At 52.2% G+C, this 25723-nt stretch overlaps 6 protein-coding genes across 6 annotated transcripts; 4 read left to right on the top strand and 2 right to left on the bottom strand.

Moving 5' to 3' along the window:
* Positions 1–24: 24 nt before the first annotated feature.
* ACET3X_004318 (uncharacterized protein) lies at positions 25–1626 on the top strand (the record flags this gene model as incomplete). The annotated part of the gene is made up of 4 exons (XM_069450509.1): positions 25–205; positions 258–842; positions 890–1071; positions 1120–1626. The coding sequence occupies 4 exons, from the start codon at positions 25–27 to the stop codon at positions 1624–1626; spliced, it is 1455 nt and encodes a 484-aa protein (XP_069308296.1).
* A 954-nt stretch (positions 1627–2580) lies between these two features.
* ACET3X_004317 (uncharacterized protein) lies at positions 2581–4496 on the bottom strand. Its single transcript, XM_069450508.1, has one exon. It carries the CDS (start codon positions 4463–4465, stop codon positions 2741–2743), a length of 1725 nt encoding a protein of 574 aa, XP_069308295.1. The 5' UTR covers positions 4466–4496; the 3' UTR covers positions 2581–2740.
* A 1965-nt stretch (positions 4497–6461) lies between these two features.
* On the top strand, positions 6462–7546 carry ACET3X_004316 (uncharacterized protein; the record flags this gene model as incomplete). The annotated part of the gene is made up of 2 exons (XM_069450507.1): positions 6462–6579; positions 6630–7546. 2 exons carry the CDS (start codon positions 6462–6464, stop codon positions 7544–7546), a joined length of 1035 nt encoding a protein of 344 aa, XP_069308294.1.
* A 3496-nt stretch (positions 7547–11042) lies between these two features.
* Positions 11043–14514, top strand: ACET3X_004315 (uncharacterized protein). Its single transcript, XM_069450506.1, has 4 exons — positions 11043–11172; positions 11226–11294; positions 11358–12335; positions 12395–14514. Exons 1-4 carry the CDS (start codon positions 11157–11159, stop codon positions 14209–14211), a joined length of 2880 nt encoding a protein of 959 aa, XP_069308293.1. The 5' UTR covers positions 11043–11156; the 3' UTR covers positions 14212–14514.
* Positions 14515–19808: 5294 nt separating this feature from the next.
* Positions 19809–21774, bottom strand: ACET3X_004314 (uncharacterized protein). Its single transcript, XM_069450505.1, has 2 exons — positions 21232–21774; positions 19809–21172 (listed from the first exon to the last, which is right to left on the bottom strand). The coding sequence occupies exons 1-2, from the start codon at positions 21439–21441 to the stop codon at positions 20165–20167; spliced, it is 1218 nt and encodes a 405-aa protein (XP_069308292.1). The 5' UTR covers positions 21442–21774; the 3' UTR covers positions 19809–20164.
* A 373-nt stretch (positions 21775–22147) lies between these two features.
* ACET3X_004313 (uncharacterized protein) lies at positions 22148–25585 on the top strand (the record flags this gene model as incomplete). The annotated part of the gene is made up of 4 exons (XM_069450504.1): positions 22148–22231; positions 22282–23225; positions 23299–24807; positions 24856–25585. 4 exons carry the CDS (start codon positions 22148–22150, stop codon positions 25583–25585), a joined length of 3267 nt encoding a protein of 1088 aa, XP_069308291.1.
* Between the last annotated feature and the right edge of the window lie 138 nt (positions 25586–25723).

Genomic DNA, 25723 nt, shown 5'->3' with positions numbered 1-25723 from the left:
TGGAGAGAGCTTGCGTAACACGTCATGAAGATCCTGAACCTTCCTCAGTTTCGTTACCACGGACCGTGGGTTCAGATGCTAATAGCTGGCCTCGGTGTTGGTTCCTCTGCTGGCATTTACGTTGCGCTTAACCTTCTAGGAGCTGGTGGTGGGAAGCCGGATTCAGCGCAGGTAGTCCAGGTTGTCAATGCGACGCTATGCGCAGGTACACAACCATATACGAGCATTATAAGCGACCCGTACTGATCATTCTGTAGTATGGTTCTTCTCTTCCTCTTTTGGCGGCTCTATCTTGAACAAGCTTGGACCTGGCCTTACTATGTGCATTGGCGTTCAAACCTACGCTGTGTATGTGGGATCTCTCTGGTACTACGATGAGACAGGCAAGAACGGCTATCCTTACGCGGCTGGTCCCATCATCGGCATCGGTGCAGGAATGGTCTTCATCACTGCAGGCTACGTTGCAACCGGCTATCCTGAGGAAAGAGAAAAAGGATCTTATGCGACCATACTTATGAACATGCAAGCGCTTGGTTCCGTCATCAGTGGCATCATCCCAGTCATCATAAACAGGAACTCCGATACTGTTGCTGGTGTGCCTCGATCAGTGTACATTGCCTTCATAGTCATCATGGTCATCGGTGGCCTGCTATGTCTGGCTTTGCTTCGACCACACAAGCTCACGAGAGACGACGGCTCCGTCGTTGCCCTTGATCGGCCAAGGGGAGTTTGGGAGGAGCTCAGGGCAAATTTGCTAGTCTTCACAGACCCCATCCTCCTCATGATGTTGCCGGCATTCTTACCAGCTGAAGGATTTCTAGTGTACAGTGGATCAGTAAATGGTATGCCTTCGAAACACGTTTACAAGTCAGCGCTTACGTCTCTGTAGCTTTCAACAACAATCTGCGCACACGCTCACTGCTTTCATTTATCGCTGTTGTCATACAGATACCAGCAGGATGGGCATTGCAATGTGTTCTCGACTACCCGGGGTGGGGTCGCCGCAAGCGCGGACTGATCGGCTTGACAGGCGTTTGCATCCCTCTAGTCATTGCGTGGATCTGGGAAATGGTACGCGCAGGAACCGACCGCTCGTCATCACAAACTGACATTACGTAGATCCGGACTCGAAATTACGATCGTAACAATCCACCCACCAATCCTACAGATTGGGACGAACAGAAATTTGGATGGATATTCTTCCTTTTTATGCTCAACTGGACATTCTCTCAGCTTTGGCATAACATCGTCTACTACTGGATTGGCGCTCTCACGAATTCGCCTCAGAAGCTTACCCACTATGTCGGCGTCTTTCGCGGCGTGCTTGGAGCAGGTGAAGCAATTTGTTTCGGTCTCGACAGCATCAAGATACCGTTCATCGCCGAGGCAGGTGGCATCTTATTGTTCTATGTGATAGGAATTGCCAGTTTCTACTACTTGGGGGTCTATCATATGCAAGACACGAACTACAATCGAACCGAGGAGGGCGTAGTGATACCAAACCACATTCTGGAGATGGAGGGGGTAACGCCAGGGCAGGAAGTATGTTCACGGGGCAGGGAAGAAAAAGAGGGGCATGTCGCGGAGAGCGAAAAAGCTGAGTCCAGTGGTAGTGGGAAGGTCTGAGTCTCGATCACACGCGTTCACGAACCACGGTGTCTTTTTTTTTTTACATCAACCTTTCTCATCATATTAGATTTAATGAACCGTATCGCAAATTCTGATGGTTATCTGAAGCTACCTCCAACGACACTGGCAGCTACCGTTTTGTCGACCTAACCGCCGGATACATGATTCTATCCTCCACTTTTGCTTTGACTCATGTGCCGCCCCGTTGCCCGATCCCTGCGCTTAAGAAAGTGCCGATGCAGACTGCAGTGTGGCGCCATGCATAGCTATGTCATGAGAAGACTGAAACTTGCTCATGAACCGGCATGCGGCACAAATAGACCCTCGTTCGTATTGCCATCCTCGCCCACATAATATACCCCAGCAACCACACAGAGTTCTCCATCTGCAGACCCCTCGTTTATGCATATATATGTCATGTTCAATTCGGTCGATCACTACCCATCATGTAAATCAGCCGAAAGTATGACAGTGTACCAATGGGTATAAGCGACTCAGCTATCCCCCACTATGTTCAGCGACGGGCCGTCCCTACAAACTCGCGCTATCGTACTGCAGGTTTGCGGCGTGGACATCGCTTGATGAGGGAACGATTCATACTCCACAAGCTTGCAAGTGCGATACCTAGATTGTGGAGTTAGAAACGAAGAATGAGCTGACTGCGATCAACGTGCGGGCGTTGACATTATCGGCTAGACACGAGACTAATGCGCAGGAGCGTGGAGGCGCAACGGAAATATGTCTACATTTGGCGCACTGGGCATTTGTGGAAGGGCTCGAAAGGTGGAGACCAACGGGCCTTAGTGGACGGGGATACGTGTTCTAGAGTTGAGTGTAAAGAGTAATGATCTGCGGGGACTTGCATGCATCGGAAAAGAATCCAGTGAGTAGCGTTGGGGAGAACTGAGCATGGCACAAGTCGTTGGAGAGTCATGTACTGAGACGTTGTTTGCGAAATCTCCACTAAGAGCTGCGAGTTGGTTGTAACTTCAAATGCTCAGCAACTGCCCCCATCACCACATAATTTCTCGTGCATCTTTGCGACCTTACACAACCACCCTCTATCGCAGTCCGGCTCATCACTTTCGTACTTACTGCCGGCCCAAAACTCCTAGATGTCCAGAAACTCGAATTTGACGAGCAGTGTGCATTTAGTCTCATGCCCGCCCAAATCCAGCATCCGAATGAAGTTCCATTCGGGCATAGCATACATCAGTCTTATCGCTGCGACAGCGAAGATAGGGTTTCGTGAAAAGCTGTCATCGCTTTTGATCAACAAGCGTAAAAAGGTCAACTCGTTGTCCTCGTATTCCCATTCCAGGACATCTTTCCACACAGGATCGTTGGCGGGCGAGTTATCCTTGTGCAAGAAGCCGGTCAATTTGTGGGGCTTGTAGGGGGCGGTTTTGCGCTTCGGTGGCATGTTGTTCATGTCGTTAGGATGCACAAGGGTACATGTCAAGTAAGGCTTGATGTCATCATGGTCGCGGTCATTGGGCAAGGGAACGTCCGTTGCACCGGCAACGTGCAGGCGAAGCTTCTTCCGGCGTCCAGTGTTGAGATTACCAGAACCACCCGCACGAAGTGCCGCCGGTTTCAGAACATAGCCACCAGAGCCGGCAAAGAGTGCTTCATTGATTTGCGAACTCGCGCCGAAGGTTTGCCAATTGAGAGCGCATATTTGGGCGCCAATCCCCCAAAATGGTACTGGTGCGAGGTTTTTGGACGAGATGCGGGTACCCTTGGGGTACACGCGCATCAAGTGGTGCGCATTATGCCGTGCGATCTTGGCGCTATTGGCAGGAAGGTGAGCTCTCAGACCTGACTCTGAGACGTTGATAAGTTGGTGATGAGGCGCGTTGTCTAGCTCTGCTTCGAACCAAGAGTTGTTGACCGGTTTCACTGACTGAGCATATACCCCTAGTTCAGCCAATTCGGGGAGAATTGTACCAGCATTAGTGGCCTTCTTCTTCTCTGCATACTCATGGCGAGCTTGTTTCTGTTCCTCCTCGTCAGAACTCGAGTCGCTACTGCTACTTTCCTCCTCATTGGGTAGATGGTACTCCACGATGACCGCCACCTTGTTCCCAAGCTCTGCAAGAGTGACATGCTCATGATTACTTGAGTCCTCTTGTTCGCGTGTGCCCTTGTCGCGAATAGCTTTGCTGAGAAGTCGGGGACCAAGTACTTCCTGCATGATCTGCGCTAGGCGGCGCTGGCCGTGCGCTGCGCAATGATTTTCTAGGGAGATCAAGATAGGTGCAGCATTCTTTTCGTTGGCCGCTTCTTTGTCGACGACATCACGAATCGTCTCACATACTTGGCGGAACGGTATGTTAGAGACGAGTGTATATCCGTGGGTGACTTTTGGTTCTTCTTGATTATCGTCGTTGTCCCAGGCGTCGATCTCAACACAACGGGATCCTGTGTGCAGCGCTATTTCGTATGCAGAAGCATGCGATTCGCCAAAGAGTTGATGCGCCATCAGGTAAGTGTTGTGCGACGAGCTGATGAAGTATTCGGGAAGCGGATGGTCTCTGTTGATGACCTCCGCTGGAACCTTGATGTGACTTCTGTTGAGCAGCTCCTTCAACGCTGCGCTTGGCTCCTCCATTTTGAGGCCAGCTTCAGACTCTTTCAAAACACCCTCTTTGACGAGGAAGCTCTTGAGTGCTTCGCTCACGCGCAGTTTGTCTTTTGTGATATGCGACTGCCTTGATGCGTGGCCGCCGCCTGCCACTGTCCCCGCATCAACAAAATCTCCCTTTTCTTCATCATCGATCTCTTTTTTTGAAAACGGGTTGAGTTTGGACATGCCTGAGAGGAGGTCGGCCATGGTAAAATATAGTTGTGGCACGTAGGTGAAGGTGTGAGGAAGTACAGCTGCTGGCAAGTTCAGCTGCTGGCGGGGTCAACTGCTACCGCTACCGTAGGCTCGGCTGGCGTAAACCCGGCTAAAACGGAAAGGCTGAAGGACGATTACGCTTTCTACTTTCGCTCTGAATGGTGTGGGAGGCCTCTTGAGTTCAGTTACACATTGCTACCTTCGATGGCGCAAGTATTCCCTCAACCTGCTATGAGTCGTACCCCACTCCTAATTACAGATATCCCAATCGGGTCTAGCTAGTGGAATCGCTAGGGCCCTTGCAAGACAAGGTACCCTCTTCCCCTTACCTCGCACCGGTTCGAGGACCAATGCGCTTCCACAGCATGTTTGCGTGTTAAATGCATCAATTCCGCGCTTGAAATTCATGGGGTTTTTTCTATTCTAATGGCAGCTCACCTAAGCCGCGATGCCAACATTTCCAGGCGCCTACGACGAGAAGCATGACGTCACCTAGGGGCTGCTGGTGCTTTAAAAGTCAACATTCTTTTACAACAGCTTATCTATCCGTACGCCTCCAGAAAAATCGTTGAGGTGTTATACATAGGCTTGAAATGAAGTGAGAATCTCTAGCAAACAGAAACGATCGCCGAGGTCGGCGTATCTCCTGTCGCTACCGTGTCGTCTAGCGACACCACTTATGGCAGCCATCCATTTGACGGATCAGATGAGACCACAAGGTACTCCTTCGAGACTTTTGAGGCAGATTTTATACGTGAAGATCTCCCGAGCATTGTGCCATAATCGACAACGACTCTATTTCTACGACCTTGATAGTTGTGTGTCATCAAAGGCACGGTACGCATGCGACTACTATCCCACCGCATGATAGTTGTACTCCTAGTCGCAAACCCTGCGCGCATTGTTAGGATTGGAGTGGACCGTTTTCCTTTACTGAAGGAACAAAACTTGTTGGGAATGGTAGCGCAGCCTATTAGCTGTCAGCTTCTAGAAACAATCAAGAAAATGAGCTCGCCCGCGGAAAGCTCATGGGAGGTATTATCAGCTTACGATCACCCGGAGTAGTCCATTGCTCCGCTGTCGATCACGTGGTGGATAAGCAGCAAGACCGCAAAATACTTGCCTGGCTATGGGAAGAGGATTACGTGCTGCTTGGAGGAAAGAAAGATTCTCTCACCAAATCGATGAGATCGCTAACTTGGGTAGTCATTAAGAACGTGCGAACATCGTCACGTTCGTTGATGCCTTCCCTTCATCAGCCGACATGGAAGCCTGCTTGAGAAGTCGATCTTCACCCGAACCTTTCGCGATAAAATATCGAGGAATAGTAATCCGCACTTCACAACAGTATCCCCCGATGGTCAAGCACCATCTCCTGACTCGAGTCAGAGGCAGCTCCTGTGGACGGTGGTGCTTTCGTTCTACGTACGGCACCTTCTTGAATCGCGTCCGAAGAGTAATTACGAGTTTGCCAGATACACTGACTGCAGTCAAGTACGATGATTCAGGTAAGTCTGTCAGCTATTCGGTCATAGAGATACTGTCTAACCGCATAGCATAGTATGAATGGAAAAGCCGTGAGTTTGGCATCGACCCCGCCGAGTTTAGCCAGTCTGTTGAAAATGCTCGTGTATTGCATTTGAACATGAATCTGGTGAAATCGGACGGGCGGATTACCCAAGTAGGTAGACGCTAACTGACAAGATCCCAACCTGCGCACTCTTCAGAAGCGGGTCCGCCTACTAACCGCCATCTTCCGGCTCCAGACAAGCACATTTACGACGCACTAAATGGTAGTTTCCGACGTCATTGTGAGGCTCTGGCGATCAAAAGCTCCGCATGATACGCATTAGTACTGGATGCGGGGTCTCAAGATTGACCTCGGCGCTCATGGCCCTTACCTAGGTACATAAAGCATCGTCAAAGCATGCCTCTTTTGTTGTGTGATGAATGAACCTGCAACAGGAGAAATAGCAATACTATAAGCATGGCTGAAGAAGAATACATCTTCCCAGCTTTCGATGACCTGCCGAAGGTGAAGGGCATGCCGCAGGGCAGCATATGGGGCTTCTTTGACAAGGATGGAGAGAAGGACGAGGTCGGGAGTAAGGTAACTCCCACATGCAGTGTCATTCACAGATCTAATACTTGATAGCTATCAACCTTCTCACTCCGGATGTCGTGAAAGCCGCTTCTAAGGAGATTAGCACCGGCGAGCACATCCAACTGGATTGGGAACTGCACAATGTCCAGTTTCCAGGCTTCAACCGGAAAGAACTACAGCAAAAGCAGATCGACTTTGCAGACTTCTCCAACTTCTGCGCTAATGATGATGAACTTCACATCAACACGCAAGCTGGCTCGCAGTGGGACAGTCTAAAGCATTTCGCGCATCAGGCGAGCGGCATGTACTACAACGGTCTCTCACATAAAGAGGCAGCTAATAGCGTCACAAACGGAATACACAAGTGGTGCGAAAGAGGTGGTATCGTTGGAAGAGGTGTTCTTTGTGACTGGCTAAGCTGGTATGAAGGGAAGAAGGGGAAGGCACCAAGCCCGGTATCGAGACATGAGATTCCAATCGAGGAGATTGAAGAGACGCTGAAGTGGCAAGGTACTACGCTGAAGCAGGGTGACATTATGATGATACGGAGTGGTTACGTGAGATGGCACAAGTGCGTTGTTCTACCGGATTCTCAAGTTGTCGGCGTAACTGACGATAACAGCAATGCGAACGAAGCGGAGCGGAAGAGTGGTACGCGCGATAACAGTATCGCCATCGGTCTTCAGGCCAACGAGAAAACTGTCAGATGGCTTTACGATCGTCACTTCTCCGCGATCGTTGGCGATACTGTTGCTTTCGAAGCTTGGCCACCAAAGTTCGATGACGGGTGGTGCCTTCATGAATGGCTCCTCGTTCACTGGGGTACCGCTATCGGCGAAATGTGGGACCTGGAGACGCTTAGCCAAAGATGCAAAGAGATGGGCCGGTATACTTTCTTCCTGACCAGTGCGCCGTTGCATGTTAGGGGCGGCATTGGAAGCCCACCAGGAGCTATTGCTATCTTCTAGGTATACTTTGTCATCTCTAACTTTGGCACTATAATGGCACATCTTGAACTTGTTAACAAGTACCGCCTGGAGTTGGAGTCCGTAGAAACTATCCTCGCATGTCCAAATAGCATAGCGCGAAGACGTTACCACCACATTCCGCCTCGCACTCAACTTCATTCATTTCCTACATACCTCGCATTAGATGACTTCAACGCCTTTGAACATAGGTAGTTCACAATGTTAGCCAAAGCTAACGGAAGGGATTTCTTCAACGATTGACTTACGCAGCCAAGAAACTCACTAATGCAACTACTATACCTAGGTATGTTCCCGAGGTCTGCCTTATTGACTCGAGAACATAAGCTACCTTGGTTATCACTAAAAAATCTCCAGATCCGATAGGCCTACCGTCTTCCCATCAGATATCACCGCCGAGATAGATACTTGAAGAATAGATGGTTACACAAGCCGCTCGTCATAGCGCTACAGCTGGAACCCGAGTCAGGTACTATTGTTACTCACGTAGGTAAGTAGGTGAGCAGGTGCGATAGAGGATATACAAAGATCCTAACCAACCTATTTTCACAGGATATTTAATGGACTCCAGAAGGTTTATATAGATGGAGGAAGTAAAAAAAAGGAGAAGCAACTTGGTACTAACCAAAAAGAGATAACGTGGGAGACCTCGTTCAGCAGCGTATTGCCGCGTATTCTCTTTCGCTACGAAACCCGCAGACTAACACGAAACATCCGAACATCAAACCGAGAAAATGCCACGCGGCGCTGCGCCTCTTGTAGTAATGCTTGAGAGAGATAAGAGAGCGTAAGAGTCGAATGCGAGAAACACGGATTCTACTTAAATAGTATATAGTAACGTCAGCAACGTTCAACTGAAGAACTCACCTGCATCGTTCACTTCGTCCTTTCATTCCATTTTCTTTATACTTTTACCTCGATCCATACTCTCTGCGCTTCTCACGTCATAATAATTGCTATAGTTAGCCAGATCTCGCAAATGGCGTCTAAAGCCCTCATACCCAGAGGCCAAGCCGATTTCGATCTCTACCCCTATACACCGTCTGGAACCGCTGGCTATGCATTCATGGTGCTGTTTGCGATAGGTGGCTTTACTCATCTTGTAATGCTCATTCCATTGCGAAGTTGGTTCTTTATTCCGTTTGTTTTGGGTTGCGCAGGTTAGTAGCTACAGCAGTATATCCATCACGCTGCACAGTCAACTAATGTCCGATCTCATAGGTGAAGCAGCAGGTTATTATGGTCGCGCCTGGTCCTCATCCGATGTCCGAAACGGTAGTCCTTACCTCATACAACTCATGCTCATTCTTGCGGCCGCGCCACTTCTCGCAGCGACCATCTACATGACGCTCGGCCGTCTTATCCGCGCTCTCGATGCTACGCACCACGCCGTATTGAATCCGCGCTGGACGACAAAGATCTATGTTGTCATAGACATTGGCTCGTTCGTGTGTCAGATCATGGGCTCTGCAATGCAGACTTCTGGTGATGCAGAGGGTGTCAAGACAGGAAACACCATTGTGATCGCAGGACTGGGCACGCAATTGGTTGCATTCGGTTTCTTCATCTTCATGGCAGCGGTTTTCCACCGGAGGCTCACCAACGAACCCACATCCACGTCACTCCGGACTCATGTCAAATGGCAGCGCTACATGTGGGCTTTGTACAGCGTCAGTATGCTCGTCGTTGTGCGCAGTATATTTCGGCTGGCAGAGTTTATCGAGGGGCCTGAGAGCAAGGTTTATCAAACAGAAGCGTACTTGTATGTCTTTGACGCTGCGCTGATGTTCAGCGTAGTGGCTATCATGGCAGTCTTGCACCCAGGGGTTCTGTTTAGGGTGGTCAGAAAGGCTGAGATGATGCCGCTTGGAGATGATGATGAGAATGGGTCTTACTTGCTTCGTGGAAATGGTTCGAAGTAGTTTCTTAGGCAAAGAGTAAGATTTCAGTTATCTCCAGCAGGTCATGTAGATGACGAAACATAGCTCGTCCAGACCATTTTGGGAACCAAATCTAACACATAAAATCGATACTGACCAGAAAGACTGTTATGGTTCCCAGAAACCGCCATTTGTATCAAAACAGTGTGTGAAACCGAATCGATGATTGCGATTGTGCCCATGACATCAATCACTCCTGGCCCAATAGGCTAGTCCGGATACGGAGGTGGCAAGTCTGAAGTGCTGTCAACCACGGACCCGAAGAATTGAAGTGGAAGTCATGTCGCAGAGACTATAACTATTACGGTCATCCTGCGCCCAACGTGGGTGGTTGTGGTGTGCTCAGATGATGTCGTCCAATTGCAGAATAACGGGCCAATGGTTCGTATGCTTGGCATAATTCTACTGAAAAAGACCGGCAGGTACCGAGCAGGGGTAGAAGAAACATGATGGCATTTCTTATGCCTGGTAAGAGATAGCGATACATGACAAGGCACATGCGGCGGTTGACAAGCTTAGTGTGTCGGCTGATCTGCGCTATACCAGGCAGGCACGCCGAGAAGAAGTCTGAGGGTAAGAGATCGCCCGGGGCGGGCAGATCTGAAGGGAGAGCGTTTCCAGGATTGGCCTTGTGTGAAAATTCCTGGTTTCGGAGCCTCACGTGTTCGGATGGAGGCCGTTTGATGCGTGTGTGGCGTTCATGACTTTGGGAACGTGAGAGCAACACGCCAGCACGACCCATTGCAGTGCACTAGCGGCGAATGAGCTGGCGCCCCACGAGATTGCACGTCGTGGACTGGAGATGGACGTCGTCATCGAGCGAGCGGTGTGGCCGGCGGTACTCGCGCTAGCAGTGGGCCAGCCGATTAGCGCAGCGCCAAGGAAAGCTTGGTGTTTTGATGTGTGGCGCATAAAGCATCACAAACAGAAAGGGGGCAATCTGCAATGGTGCAAGATGTTGTAGCTTGTCGAGGAGGGAAGTGAAGCGAAAGAATGCAGGAAGATCACGATGAAAAAGGCGTCGCGATAGCGACAGGGAAGAGTTTTGCAGGCAGGGGATGGCGCCACAGTTCGCATAAGACGGAATCGAGATTGTGGCGCACAGCTCATTTACCCATGACGCAACCGGGACACATGTTTTGGCATCCTTTGGGAAACCTGGCGCCGATCGGTCCCGCAAACATATCCATGGGCTCGTCATACAGGCCAGGGCAACCTCGTTCTGGCGTGGCTGGCCTCGTGTGTTAGGCAAAGCGTGTACAATTGAGGCACTGGACGGCACATCACCAGGGCATTGGGCTGCCGCGCTGCTCGCACTGCACGTTCCGCGGCATTCGATCGATGGCAGCGGGAAAATCATGGCAGGTAGTCGCGGGGTCGAGCAAGTATGGTCGTGGCCAGTCGCTGTTCCAAGCCCAGGCTCTTCACAAGCGGGAAGCTACGACGCAGTGACGTAGTTGTTGCAATCGCGCGTGTTACCCAGCCAGCCCAAATACAAAGCTGCCTTTGCCCTCACCCGCCTTCCCTCCCACACAAACAAACTCTGATACCCATTACCTCGAATTGCCCACCCACCCTACCTCCCATTGTTTTCAGCTCTGCGTCTGCATTTTGATACCCCACCTTGATACCCACAGCAGCAGTCCTTCACCATGAGTTCCGTAAACCGTATGTATACCCACTACCCCGCTTTCCCCTCAGATCACTACTAACACGTCCAGGTCCGGTGGATTTGAAGCAGAAGGAAAAGGATGTCAACAACAAGCTACAAATCTACGGCATCGTCGAGGGTACGTAAACACGTGTGACTGACGCGTCGCACAAGCAATGTAAACAGAGCTGACCACATCTAGCCTTTTCCAACGGAAAGGTTCCCTCGAACCAGCAGATCGATGTCGCGCTCAACTCGGCGCTTGCACATAGGGCACTCAACTCACCGTCCAAGAAGCTGTCGAGTGAGGGCCAGCGCCTGGTCTCCGATCTGAAGGATGTAGTTGAGCAGGCCAAGATCCTACTTCTCACCAAGAACGAGGGCAACCTCCTTCAGGACTTCATCTGGCAGGCCGAGCACCTTGGTGGCAACAGCGCTAACCTCCCCAATGCGCCTGTTGATAAGGACACAGCAAAGCAACACGGAAACGAGGCGCTCGGCGGTCTACGGACTCTCGGCACTCTTATCATTAGCAATGGCCAGTTCAGGAAGCTCCTCTCAGACGCTACCGTCCTTCTCCGTGACATGGCTGGCGATGCTGCCCAAAACACTGCCAACAAGGTCAAGCCCTCAGAAGACCGCCTCAACCGCCTCGATGAGCCTGCTGAGGACAACACTTGGCACGACACCTCCGGCCTGAACCGTGAGAACCTCCGCAACCAAGCTAAGAACAGCCTGCCTTTTGGTAACAAGAACAAGGACGAGGCCAAGAGCGATCTGAAGGAGCATGCCAAGGACATCAACCAGGCTGCCAACCCAGATGGATCGCGCGATCCTCAGCATACCGCCCAGCTCGGCGCCCACGAGGGTCAAACTGGTCAGAGCACTGGTGTCGACGCTCGCGGTGCTTTGGAGACTGCCAAGCAGAAGGTTGATGCGAACACTTCTGAAGAGGACAAGAACATGGTTCGCGCTCGTCGCGACAAGCTGAATAACTACCTCAAGGGAAAGATGCCCGAGGAACGTCGCGAGCAGACCATCTGGCGTCTTAAGAAGATGGTCGTCGAGATTCAGGGACACCAGGATTACCAGCGTGCCATTGAGACTCTGCTCAGCCTCGCCGAGCAGTACTCTGGCCACGGTAGGAACCTAGGCCTGCAGGGCAAGGGCTCTGTTCAAGGTGCGCATCAAGATGATGCCCTAACTACTGCTGAAGCTAATCTCAAGGTGCGTATCTAGGCTTCCTCTCTGAAAACAAATGGCTGACCAACTTGAAGACTCTGCTCGAGCGCTTCGCAAACAACACTTCATTCGATGACCTTATCGAGTCCATCAACCAGGTCTACAAGGACGCTGACCAGGACCCCGAGCTCAAGAACTGGTTCACTCGCATCAACCAGTTCATCCGTAAGACCCTACAGCAGCAGGGCTTCATCCTAGAGGACCGTAGCAACGAGGAGTGGAACCAGATCTACGACGATGGCCACCGCCTCCTCCGTGGTCGCTACCGTGGCCACACTGACCGCATCGCCGACGAGTTCAAGTTCATTGGCGAGCAGTTCGATGCTGACCCGCAGAACAAGCAGTTCGCACAGTCTGTCAACAAGCTCTTCCTTGACCTCGGTCAGGATGAGAACGGCCAGACCGTCTTCAAGCCTCACCTTCTCAAGGACTTGAGCGACGTTATCCTACCTTCCATCTTCGAGAACGTCCGCTACATACCAGTCCCGCGTATCGAATACAGCGACTCTATGGTCGATGCCGTTGTTGAGAACCTTGTCATTGAGGGTGACAACCTTGCCCCCAACTCGTTGGAGTTCGGCTCGGACAACTACTGGCGCTGGGGACGCAAGTCCATCTCCAGCAAGAACAAAAACAAGGTTATGCTCTCGGTCTCGGGCGTTCAAATGGACCTCAGGGATGTCTCGTACTACATCAAGCGCAAGCAGGGCTTCCCATCCATCACCGACAAGGGTGTAATGGACATCTTCATGGGTGGTTCTGGTTTCAGCTTCAAGGTTGAGATGGAGACTGCTGATAAGGCTCGCGAAAACCATGCGCAGACCCACTTCTTCAAGGTCACCAAGGTTGAGTCTGACATTAAGAATCTCCAGATCAAGATGAAGAAGAGCAACCACAAGCTTCTCTTCAACATGTTCAAGCCTCTTCTTCTCAAGGTCATGCGTCCTGTTATTCAGAGGGTATTGGAGAAGCAGATCAAGGACTCCGCCAACCAGCTTGACGGCATTCTTTTCGACATCAAGACTGAGGCAGACCGTGCTGAGGCCGAGGCCAAGCGCAACCCCGACCCTCAGAACCTCCAGAACATGTACCAGCGCTATGCCTCTGCTGTGCAGCACCGTATCATGCAGGGCAAGCAGAAGAAGGAACAAATCAAGGAGAAGACTAGCGACACCCAGGTCAACGTTGCTGTTACTCAACACGACTCCATCTTCAAGAACATTTCGCTGCCAGGAGGTATCTCTTCCAAGGCTACGGAGTACAAGGAGCTTGCTGCCAAGGGTGACAGGTGGGAGAGCCCCATCTTCTCGATTGGCTCTGCCAAGGAAACCTCCAGCCTGCCCCAGGTTGGCAAGATTACTCGCAAGCCTCATGGCCGTGCGGGTGGCTACAGCAGCTCGGGTGACGATTCTCGTGGTCTTGGTGCCTCGCAAGGCGTCAACCCATCAGCAAACCAGTACGATAGCCAGTACAGCAACGCTGGTGGTCTTGGTGCTGGCCAGGGTCTCACTAGCGGCCAAGGTCTTACTGGAGGGTCCGGCCTCACTGGTGGTCAGGGTTTGACTGGAAGCGTTCCCTCCACGACTGGGGGCAGCCACGGCTTCGGCACTCAGGTCGACGATGCCTTCAACACCTCGGGTACCGGCGCTCCCGTAGGCTCATCAGGTCTTGGTTCATCTGGCCTCGGCTCTACCGGTCTCAACAACCCCACTGCTACTACTGGCTCTACCACTCACCCTGTCGGCGCTCCTGCCACCGGAGAGTATAACACTACTTTCGGTGACCAGAACCCCGTCTTCCAGGGCCGCGCTTAGATGCCTGTTCGTCGACCAGTGATACCCAGTATGCTTGGGGCCGCGAGCGATGATTACGACTTTCCTACCTTTTGATCATGGATGATACCACGATTGCGCCACGGCGCACGCGCACATGAGTAGTAAATGGAATTTTTCTTGGTTGTTCTTTCTTGCTTTTGACAGAGGGAGGGACATGGGGCATAATCGAGCCTGTAATGTGGAGGTCGTTGCATGGGCGGACCTGAACCTGCTAAGAGGCTTTGGTTGAACAAAATTGCTAGTTCTTCGCTACTGCCGTCCTCCTATAGTAATAGTTAATGCATCGGTGCTTTGAAAACTTAGCCTTGACATGTTCCGCTTCATACTGCTTCACCATGCTACCTGATAATATGGTCATGGCTGTCTTGAGCTCCGTCAGAATGTCCTCACATTCCACCTGGCTAGCAACAGCATGCAAAGACCAAGAAGTCTATGTAGCCAACTATTCCATGTAGTAAAAACTCGCATGGCAGGACGTATCAACATGCAGCAGGGAAACTTAGACCCAAGAGGTGCAGTGTAGCGTGAGTAGACAGAGGTAAACCTATCTTATCCATTGTCTTTCTTCATCAGCGAAAGATCACATCCCCCAAGTCAACTTGGCTGCGTTTGTTGTTGCTTCTACTCCGGCTTCGTGCCTTGTTGCTTGCGTATGCATAAGACGGTACTGGCCGGGCTGTGTGAACTGACCGGACTGACGGGGGATTGCGCGGAACATTATCGATGCTGCTGCTGCGAACGTAGCGGTATTGGTCGTAACCTGTTCGGTTCTGGTCCCGCGGAGCTATGTAGACATCATCGTAAAAACTTGTTCCTCGACTCTTCACCCCTTTGTTGTTATTCTTCAGACCATCGTGTTCTAAAATGTATCGCGATTCGTCGTTACTTGTCATGGGCATAGGCCGGAACACAGGGGTGGCTGGTAGCCTGTTCAGGGGTGTGGGGTTGTAGGGCGAGTCGTACCAGTCGTCGTCGGCCTCGAAATCGTATGGCATTCTTTGTAGCCCGGGCCGTGGACTGGTAAAGTCTGCGTCGTAAGCGGGATTGAATGAATCTACTCTGCTGCTCAATCCGCTCGGAAATTCTGGTGTACGTTTGCGTTGCGGTACGCCCATACCGTAAGGCTCGATCGCCTTCTCTTCCTTGCCCATGATCTTTCGGGAGAGCGAGGATATTATATCTCGCAGTTCATTCCCATTGTAGCCGATGAGGAGACAAGACCCCACCGTAACCACTGTCAGTGGTATAGCGACAGACCAAAATAGGTCTTGCTTTCGATCCATTTCCCTTATATCGGAGGCGTTCATACCAAAGTAGCTCGTTACGAATGAAAGCGGTAGAAATATGACTGTGACAACCGTAAAGACCATAATGGCTTTGCCGTGATCTTCCTCGTTAATCTCGAGCATTTGCTTTGTACGGTCGGAAAGTGGAGTGCAGCGCGAGATCAAGTCAATGTAATCCTCGCGAGCGAGAGAGAGTTGGCCGAGGCAGTGCTCAACCAGAATGCGTTCGTATGGAAACATGCCTTGGCGGGATGGTATGGCCGTTTGGTACGTGGAATTATCGAGGACACTCAAGTAGTTCTGGACAAGAGTGGTTTGCCATTTGTTCACTAATATCAGGACTTGCAGCTCCTCCTGGATAAGATTGATAGCGCGGACGAGGCGCTTGCTTGGTCGGCGGTTGACTTGGAATTGCTAGTAGGGGTTAGCTGGGGATGAAGGAATATCTGCAAGACTTTACGCTACTATCTCATGCTCCTGATATGGTCTCCAGGCTAGTGTAATCTCTATAGGTAGGGCGAAGCATGGGTCCACTTACAACTTTGGAAACGTAGTTTCGGTACATATCGCCTGCAGTTCTGCTCTCTTCAAGTGGCTTGGCAAACAGCCGTCTCATCAACCATGCACAGGTATACTCTGGTCCGAATGAGAGGTGTTTGAGGATGTCTAGTGGTATGTCCGACTTGGTCATCTGCTTTAGCGCATGCCGAGCACTAAGCAGCGACAGTTTCGCGCCGCTACCAAATCGTTCCAACACTTCAAGTCCCGTATCCGAATACGGGGCGAGGGCAAGATGCGTGAATTTCCCTGATTGAGCGTCATCATCGTAGATCTGGCGAGTTTGCCACAAAGCTCGCTCGATGGCCATGTAAAAGACCACGATCCTCCGGAACGCTTCAACAAGTTCTTTTGGCAGGCTATACAAGGATGACATCCGCCCATCTTCGTTTTGTACACCTTCAGCAAGTTCTTTAGCCTCAAATAGAATTTCCTTTGCAGTCGCACATGCTTGGGTGAGTATTCTCAAGGTTCCAGCGTTTGTGTGTTCAAGCCAAAAGTGCGCAGGACTCATAACCCAGTCCTGGAGCTTGGGGACACTAGTGACTTTGGCAGCGTGCTCCTTGGAATCCGCCATAGATCCTTTCTCTGTCGTATCGCCAGTACTTTTCAGGCGGTTCTGTCTTTTGTGTCGCTGCAGATGCTCAAATGCAACTTGTGGGCTAGAATACCTTTTCAAATATCGGCATCGCTTACACCGTGCCATTGACATTGCCAGTTTCGTATTGCCCTCTGGAATCGAGAGTAGGAATGGTTTATAACCAGTACGAAGGACCCAGGTACGCTCCTTTGTAGCAGGGTGCTTCCAATCGGTATCGGAGTATTCACCAGGATAGTGCATCGAACCGCGCTGGTCGATGATAGCTGCCCATTCCCGAATATTGTCTAGGGCACCTGATAGTTTGCGGAGCACACAGGCGCTGTCCAGATCGCTCACCCAAAGCTTCAGAGTTTCGCGAACAACATCAAGAAGCACTACTGATTGCTCTAGAATGCCAAAGCATTGAGTTTCAACGACAGTTTGGTGGTATGCAACACCCGATCTTGGTAATTTTGCTCGTTTTGCGCTGTCTTTGAGATTGGACAAGTTGTTGCAAAACTCGCTTTGCACTTTCTCTGGCAAAGACTGGTAGTATTCGGTCGAGGTGAAAGCGTTATCGACACCATTGTCTGTCGTTTCTGAGGGATCCAGGATCTCCGATAACATAGCCGCTTCCACCTGCTCCATATATGTAGCTGGCTGTTTATCGGGCTTAGCCGGATCTGAAGGCTTTTTTCCACCTCCATGCGTATCATTGCGACTTGCATCCGGCCATTGGAAAAAAGGTGGTATAGACGTCAGAGACCCTGCAGCCACTGGTGTTGATGCAGATCCGTTGAGATCATCACTCATTGGGTTCTCAACCTCTGGGCCGTCCAGTATAGATATGTTGATTGCAACACAATCAGCTGCTCGGTTGATAACCTCCTTCCAGTCTCCAGGGCGAATCGGCATGCTCTCTCTCAAAGCATCATATCGTAGATGGAACTTGCTTTCCCGTATGTCAGCTTTGATCATGTAGTTTTCTACAAGCTCGTAGACCATCGCTTCCATCTGGAAGTAGGACCTGCAACTGCCAACAGGAAATCTGAGGGTCTGACCACCTTGGTCAGTGATAGCGATTGATGTCAGCGTGTTCTTTGTAACATCTCGCCTACTCGTTGGCTTGATATTCTCCTCAACGACGCTGACCGATCCTTCCATGTACGAAGACAAAGGCCTATGTCCGTAGGTTACAACTACGCCGGATCCAATGTTCATGATCCACAGATTAGGAACATGAACGACGCTCCCGGAGCGGTCGTCGCTGAACTTTCTACAAGACTGCTCCTCGTCTCGCTCACGGACCGGCTCGTACAAGTACAGAGCCTGCATCAGGGTTTGAGGTGGGAAAAGAGAGTTGTCCGCCTGTAGGCCTCGTTTTTGGGGTGGCTCGAGACTGAGATATGGTACGCAGCTGAAAATAACAGGTTGGGCGTCAGATCCTTCCGGCCCATCGGCCCGCAGGACAGTTCCAGGTTCGATGAATCTTCCACCCAAGAAGGGTTTGGCTTTCTCCCTATAGACTCTTGTCAATACTGCGCGAGTGAGCGCGAGTAGTCGGTCTGGAAGACCTGGGATGGCCAGGCAAATGTCTTGGAACTTCTCAAAGTCGAGCTCCGCATCGTGAATGTGGTACCACGTTGTCTTCACTCCCTCTTGCAGCCGAGAATTCTCTGGGCCGGGCAAGGTATAGATCTGGAGCACATGTCTGCCCTCACACTCCGTCATCATCGTCTTGGTGATCTTCCGAGTTTCAGCATCACCTTTACCTACTGCCGTCTTCTTCTCCTGAATTTTTGAGTCTCGACTTGGTATGTTTCTGTGTCTTGGCTGCTTGATCTGGGCCTGAAACGAGAGTACTTTGCCCTCGGCGTCACATGGAGCCACAATACGGCGAGGGACTTCTGGGTGTATGTAGTCTCCTGGGAGCAGGATTTCCTCACTGCTCGACATGTCGCTTTCACTAGACTCGTAATCGGTAGAGTCCTCTCCCGTAACGTCATCTCTGAAAAGGTCTTCAGTGAGATCGCTTTCCGTAGTGACAAAACTTCGTGATCTTGACGATGGCGATACGGTTCGTGGTTCTTCAAAAGTTACGTTACGCGGGATTTTGGGGCCATCCGCGACATGGTCTTCTATGGTGTCTCCTAGATGAGCCCGCAATGGCGGTCCTGGCTGTGGAGAATTTGCGAGATGGTCAAATACAATCCGGATTGTCGAACCAGGTGTGACGAGCTTATTCCAAGCACTCGGTAAGATGTTGGCGCCCTTGGGGTCTTCTAGCTTGTAGGCCCCGCTGTTGATCTTGTCTACGTAGTTTTCGTCTCCATCTGCGTAGATTTCCCTCACAAGTGGGTCGATATCCTATAGAAACGAATCAGCATTAATCGATTATCGAAAGAGACTTTATGGTACCGGAGATTCAAAACGTACTCACCTCCTTTGAGGAGCAGTGCTCAAACGGAAAGACGTAGCGAGAGCCAAGGTGGTCGCAGAGATATATAACTTTTGGTACATCTGTGTCGTTGTGCGTTTCGACTGGTTGCTGGTGGCGCGTATCGTGGGATCCTAGTCCATGGGCAGGGGTTTTGGCCTCTTGTCCATCGTCTTCAGATGTACGGTGTGGTGACTCTTCTTCGGCATCGCTAAGTGTATGATGTGGTGACTCTTCTTCAGCATCTCCAAGTGTACGGTGTGACGACTCTGACTCTGGAGCGTCTTGGTCATGGCGAATATCCATTTCAGGCTGGCTTTTCTGTCCATGCTCGTCTTGTCCTTGATCCGTAGCCTGATTATTAGGAGTCGGCTGAATTTCAGTATGGTCTTGATATGAAAGTCGCCTTACGACTTCCACGTCTTGCCCTTGGCCCTCCATTGGAGAGCAATGTTAGGTCATAGGGAACAATTTGTGAGATGAGAAGAAACGAGGCAAACATGGTGAGAATGGAAGAAAGATGCAAAGTCGAGTTGGGGGCCAGCATGCAGGTCAGCCTGTCGGCGTTCAGCTGCAGTTCAGCTCGTCGCTAGCGTCAACCTAGCCGTCTCCGCATGTAGCGGGGCGCATTTTCGCGTGCCGTCCCGCCCATCCAATCACAGGGTAGAAGGTATATACTGTATGACGCAGCGAACTTTGTTCATGCAGGTTACGATTGGAAAATATGAATTCAGACCCCCGGCAAGGGCGACTGGTAATTACAAGGCTTAGTTACTGCTACTGCGTACTAGATGTGACAAGTGTGGACAAAGGAAACAATCTGTGGGGGAACATGCTACAATATCCAACATGGGCGAGCAACAGTATCCAACTGGTATCAAAAGGCCCCGTGAAGGGGGGAGCGGTAAGGCTGAAGTCGTAAATCGTAATGGTATCGTAAGGAAATGAGGTCGAGGGAGTGTGTGCGCGATTAGTGATGGCGGTGGAGAGTCGGGGGTTCTGAAGATTATACGGGTGCCAGCATATGTACAATCGGTATTCAGAAAAAGTGTCGAGGATGGCAAGCGGGGGTCATGTAATGGCGAGAGGCTGCTGCGCTGGCGGCATGGGTGAGGAGACGAGGCTTGGTGTTGCTGGTTGGATGTTGATTGTGCTAGGAGTTGGCTGCGGTATGCGTGTCAGAGGCACCTCCTTCTTCTTGACCAGCAAGCTCTTGAAGGCGCCGAGCCACTTGGCTAGCGAGTCTTCGTCTGAAGCGCAGAACTTGTAATTCTTCTCCTCGCATATGACCTGCATGCAGTATTGCTTGCTTCGCGAGACTGGGTCTATGTCGACGGCGTCGATGATGCTGGTGAAGGGGATGATGTGGGTCGCGGAGTATTCGTCGTCATTTTTGTAGAAGGCAAGGCACTTTGGTCGCAGCACTGCCCAGATCTTCTTCCACTGGCGCACGCCGCCTTTTGATTTGAGGACGTAGAGCCAGCCGTGGTAGACGACGCGCTCGTCGTCGGGTGTGGCGCCGATGTTGCTCTGCTGGCTCGCGTTGCGCTGCTGTCGCGGTGTTGTCGGGGGCAGCGAGTTGCCGGATGCTTGGTTGGTGTCGGAGAAGTCAAAGTCGGAGATGGAGCCGCGCTCGGCGCCCGAGTAGTTGAGGGCTTGTGAGGGCCGCCGGGCGCTGTGCATGTTCTCTGGGGAAATGGAGCTCGAGGGCCTCGGCTCCGCCTCGGAGGAGCTGGAAACAAGGTTCTGCCTGGTTGCGCGGCCAAAGCCTGCAAATGTCTTCTTTGTGGCTGTGGGACTCATGACGGTCATCTCGGCCTCGTGCTCGCCAATGCGCGCCTCGGTGCGGATGAGGTGCACCCAGTCCTGGGCGTCCTTGTCGGTGGATGCGCCGAGGTGGTAGTTGCGGGCGGGCGAGAAGATGCCAAAGACGTGGTCCATCTTCTTCTTCGAGTCCCTCTGGCGCGCGACGGCCGTGATCTCGGAGAGGTTGATCTGGTGGCGCAGCTTGGTCTCGTGCTTGTCCTTGTAGATGGAGAGGCAGTTGGGGCGCAGGACGATGTAGACGGGCTTCCATTGCTGTGCACGTGTTAGCAGACGACGTGCCACGGTGCTGTCGGGCGTGGGTGCGTGCGTGCCTTTGTCTTCCGCGTGCGCTTGACGACGGTGCCGGCCTTGATGATGCGGTCGAACTCGAAGCAGCCGTTCTGGTTGACGGGCGACATGATGTCGATGCTGGCCGTGAGCGTCTTGATGTTTTGTGCATGGGGCGGGTCCAGCTTCATGCCAGCGGAGCGGATCGCAAGGGGTGTGGCGGGCGTGTGCTGGCCGTCCAGTGTCGCTGCCATGTCGGCGGTGGGAGTCACATTCACGGTAGGCGGGATGGGCGGGATGGGTGGTCGCGGGCTGCGTGGTGTGAGTACTGTAGAGACAGAGGGCTATAGGGGCCTTGGGATGCTCGAGCGCGCTGGCTATATCCCGACTATGATGGGAGATCGACAGACAGTAGGCGAGCGAGGACAGGGGGAATGCATGGGGCGCAAACCGCACCAGCGACAGACAAGACGCGCACACGCTACAAGGACATGGTACGCAGGCACGCGGGCAGGCACACAGGCAGGTAGGCCGGCCCAGGTGCTGAGGTCAAGCAAAAGGCCGCCGCCGACCATCAAAGAGCATGCAGGGCGAGGGCGACGAGGCGTCGGCAGCGAGGCCGTTGGGTTGCACATGGCCATGTCAGTAGCGTCTGACGTCTTGGTGCAGCTGGGCCGCCCACCAAAAAATGAGCCATAGTGACGACGGTCTGGCGGGGGACCTTTGGTAGCCGCTGCGTTTCATCCAAATCTGACCCAATGCCCCCAAACCACACAACAAATCTGTAACCTCAACACCTGCGGCACTCTCCACCCACCCCCTCCCCCTCCAATCTGCCCTCTGCGGTGCCCGCGCTTTTGGCCTGCAGTGAAACGGCCCTCTCCCGCGCTCCACTGCCTCTACGTCGCCACGCGAAACACCACACACACACACACACACATACATACACACTCGACCAGGATGCCTGTCGTTCCGAGCGACAAGCTCGTGTCGCTGCAGCAGGCGGCTGATGGCATCAGAAACATTTGCATCCTCGCTCACGTGGTAGGTCGACTCGCTATGCGCGTGGGCGCGACATGTGCTGAATGCGGCAGGACCATGGCAAGACGTCCCTCACCGACGCCCTCATCGCCACAAACGGCATCATCTCGCCCAAACTCGCTGGCAAGATCCGCTACCTCGACTCGAGGCCCGACGAGCAGCTGCGCGGCATCACCATGGAGTCGTCTGCCATCTCGCTATACTTTTCCCTGCTGCGACGCTCCGCGCCCGACGCACAGCCAGAGCACAAGGAGTTTTTGATAAACCTGATAGACTCGCCCGGACACATAGACTTTAGCTACGAGGTCTCTACGGCTTCCCGTCTCTGCGATGGCGCCGTCGTGCTTGTAGACGCCGTAGAGGGCGTGTGTAGTCAGACCGTCACCGTGCTGCGACAGTCGTGGATAGAGAAGCTCAAGCCGTTGCTCGTCATTAACAAAATGGACAGGCTAATCACAGAACTCAAAATGAGCCCTGCAGAGGCATACACACATCTGAGCAAACTGCTCGAACAGGTAAACGCCGTCATGGGCAGCTTCTACCAAGGCGAGCGCATGGAGGACGACCTCCGATGGCGCGAGAAGATGGAAGAGAGACTAAACGCTGCAGCTGAAAACACTGAAACACGCTCCTCCTCCATACTAGAAAATGGCGAAAGCGTCGATACAACGAGCACGCCCGCAGAGTACGAGGAAAAGGACGACGAAGACATCTACTTTGCCCCGGAGAAGAACAACGTCATCTTCGGCAGTGCCATTGACGGCTGGGCATTCACGGTAAGACAGTTTGCCAGCCTATACGAGAAGAAACTAGGCATCAAGCGCTCCATTCTCGAAAAAGTACTCTGGGGCGACTTCTACCTAGACCCCAAGACGAAGCGCGTCCTCAGCTCCAAACATCTCAAGGGCCGCCATCTCAAGCCCATGTTTGTCCAGCTCGTCCTAGACAACGTGTGGGCCGTATACGAGGCCACTACGGGAGGTAACAACGGGAAGGGGTGCGTGGATTTCCTTTCCTTGCGTCATTTGTGTGCATGTATCATAGCAATATACTTATACATTTCATTACAGAGATCCTGCCATGGTCGAAAAGATTACAAAGTCCCTCAATCTTAATGTTCCAGCACACATTATGCGTTCCCGCGACCCGCGCGCACTCCTAATGGCACTTTTCGCTGCTTGGCTTCCGCTGTCAACTGCCCTCTTAGTCTCAGTCACCGAATACCTACCTGCGCCCTCCAAAGCGCAAGCCGAACGCATGCCCGAAATCATCGATAACTCGCCAGGTGCCGATTATGTAGCGCCAGAAGTGCGTGACGCCATGACAAACTTCAAGACGTCCAAGCATGACCCCGTCGTAGCCTATGTCAGCAAGATGATCTCCGTACCTTCTAGCGAACTGCCTCAGAACAAGCGAAGAGGTGGCGCACTCACAGCCGAAGAGGCAAGAGAGATGGGACGGAAGAAGAGGGCAGAGATTGCCCGGCAGCAGGCTATCGCCAACGGCGAGGACGCTGATGTCGGTGGAGTCACAGACGCATTAAGCTCTGCTGCTATCGGAGAAACCGAGACGCCTGTAGAAGAGACCCCGGTTCCCGACGTAGAAGCAGAACACCTCATCGGATTCGCGCGTATCTTCTCTGGCACATTGAGTGTTGGCGATGAAGTATACGTTCTTGGCCCCAAGTTTACCCCTGCGAACCCACACGCTTCTCCGGAACCACAGAAGGTCAAGATAACTGCACTATACCTAATGATGGGTCGTGGTTTGGAGCCATTGACCTCGGTGCCTGCCGGTGTCGTCTTTGGCATTGGTGGGCTTGAGGGCCACATTCTCAAGTCCGGCACTCTCTGCTCCCAGCTTCCTGGATCCATCAATCTTGCTGGTATTCAGATGGGCTCAGAACCTATTGTGCGCGTTGCGCTCGAGCCTGAGAACCCATACGATCTAGACAAGATGATCAAGGGCCTGAAGCTACTCGTCCAAAGCGATCCGTGTGCCGAATACGAGCAACTGCCAAGCGGAGAACATGTCATCTTGACAGCGGGCGAGTTGCATCTTGAGCGCTGTTTGAAGGATCTTCAAGAGCGGTTTGCCAAGTGCGAAATTCAGGCCGGTGAGCCCATTGTGCCATACCGGGAGTCAATAGTGGCTGCAACCGAGATGAACCCTCCCAAGGACCCCAACCTGCCTCGAGGAACAGTCATTGGCGAGACAGCGAGCAAGCATGTTTCTGTTCGCCTGCGAGTTCGCCCACTACCAGCCAGCGTGACGGAATTCCTAGGCAAGAACGCGGGTGCGATTAAGAAGCTGTACTCGGAGCGACGAGCCGAGGATGAAGGAGAACATCGCGTGCACGGTGCCGAGGACGATGGCATACAAGAGGCTGAGCAACGCGAGATTGGACAAAGCCTAAACTTTGACGATTTCAAGAAGCAGCTCAAGGAGGCATTCGCCGAGGCCAAGGGACAGAAGGAGATCTGGACCGACGTGATTGAGAAGATCACAGCTTTTGGTCCCCGGAGAATAGGACCGAATATCTTGGTCGACGCCACCAAGGACGGTATCTGTGGCAGGGCGTATGTATATCTGTTTTCGATTTCCTTTCACGGCTAATACCTTTGCAGACTCCGCGAGTCGTCCTCTTCCCCAGACGCCGACGCAGACAATTCCGCTGACCGCACCATATCCGCACGCACCTTTTCCTCTACAATCTCCTACGCCTTCCAGCTTGCCACTGCACAAGGTCCATGCTGTGCCGAGCCCGTCCAAGGAATCGCCGTCTTTCTCGAGGACGTCATCCTCAACATTCCCGACGACGAGAGCGCACAAGATCGCGGTCGCTTAACCGGAGAAGTCATCAAGGCCGTACGTTCCTCGATCCACCAAGGATTCCTAGACTGGTCACCTCGTATGCTTCTGGCAATGTACAGCTGCGAGATTCAGGCTTCCACCGATGTCCTCGGCCGTGTCTACGCCGTGTTGACGCGCCGCCGTGGAACTATCCTCTCTGAAACTCTATCTTCTACTTCCTCTGCTTCGACTACTGGCTCGCAAACTTTTACTATCAACGCGCTTCTTCCCGTTGCCGAGTCCTTTGGTTTCAGCGACGAGATCCGCAAGCGCAGTTCTGGCTCTGCGAGCCCGCAGTTGAGGTTCGCTGGATTTGAGATGCTGGATGAAGATCCCTTCTGGGTACCGTTCACGGAAGATCAGCTGGAGGATTTGGGTGAGCTGGCGGACCGAGAGAATGTTGCAAAGAGATATGTGGACAAGGTCAGAAGGAGGAAGGGACTCCGGGTTGCGGGTGAGAAGGTGGTTGTCGATGCGGAGAAGCAGAAGACGTTGAAGAGATAGTCGGGTTGTGGAATATATGGGGTGGAGGGTGCGAAAGGGAAAAAGGCGATTAGAGGATATCGTAGAGAACATGTTGATGAAAATCAACTTCGATGTCGTATGGAAGGTTTCAACAGCAGATATGTATGAGTAGACTTG

The sequence above is a fragment of the Alternaria dauci genome, chromosome 3 (assembly GCF_042100115.1).
Source record: "Alternaria dauci strain A2016 chromosome 3, whole genome shotgun sequence".
NCBI classification, from domain to species: domain Eukaryota; kingdom Fungi; phylum Ascomycota; class Dothideomycetes; order Pleosporales; family Pleosporaceae; genus Alternaria; species Alternaria dauci.
Note: the sequence above shows the minus strand (reverse complement) of the source record. Positions and strands in the feature narration are given on the sequence as shown.

Coding starts and splice junctions, on each gene's coding strand:
- ACET3X_004317 (XM_069450508.1), bottom strand. CDS start 4,465: ATGGCCGACCTCCTCTCAGGCATGTCCAAACTCAACCCGTTTTCAAAA.
- ACET3X_004315 (XM_069450506.1), top strand. Junction 11,295..11,357: donor AATCTACGGCATCGTCGAGG/GTACGTAAACAC, acceptor GACCACATCTAG/CCTTTTCCAACGGAAAGGTT. Junction 12,336..12,394: donor GGGCAAGGGCTCTGTTCAAG/GTGCGCATCAAG, acceptor GTGCGTATCTAG/GCTTCCTCTCTGAAAACAAA.
- ACET3X_004314 (XM_069450505.1), bottom strand. CDS start 21,441: ATGGCAGCGACACTGGACGGCCAGCACACGCCCGCCACACCCCTTGCG. Junction 21,173..21,231: donor AGCGCACGCGGAAGACAAAG/GCACGCACGCAC, acceptor ACACGTGCACAG/CAATGGAAGCCCGTCTACAT.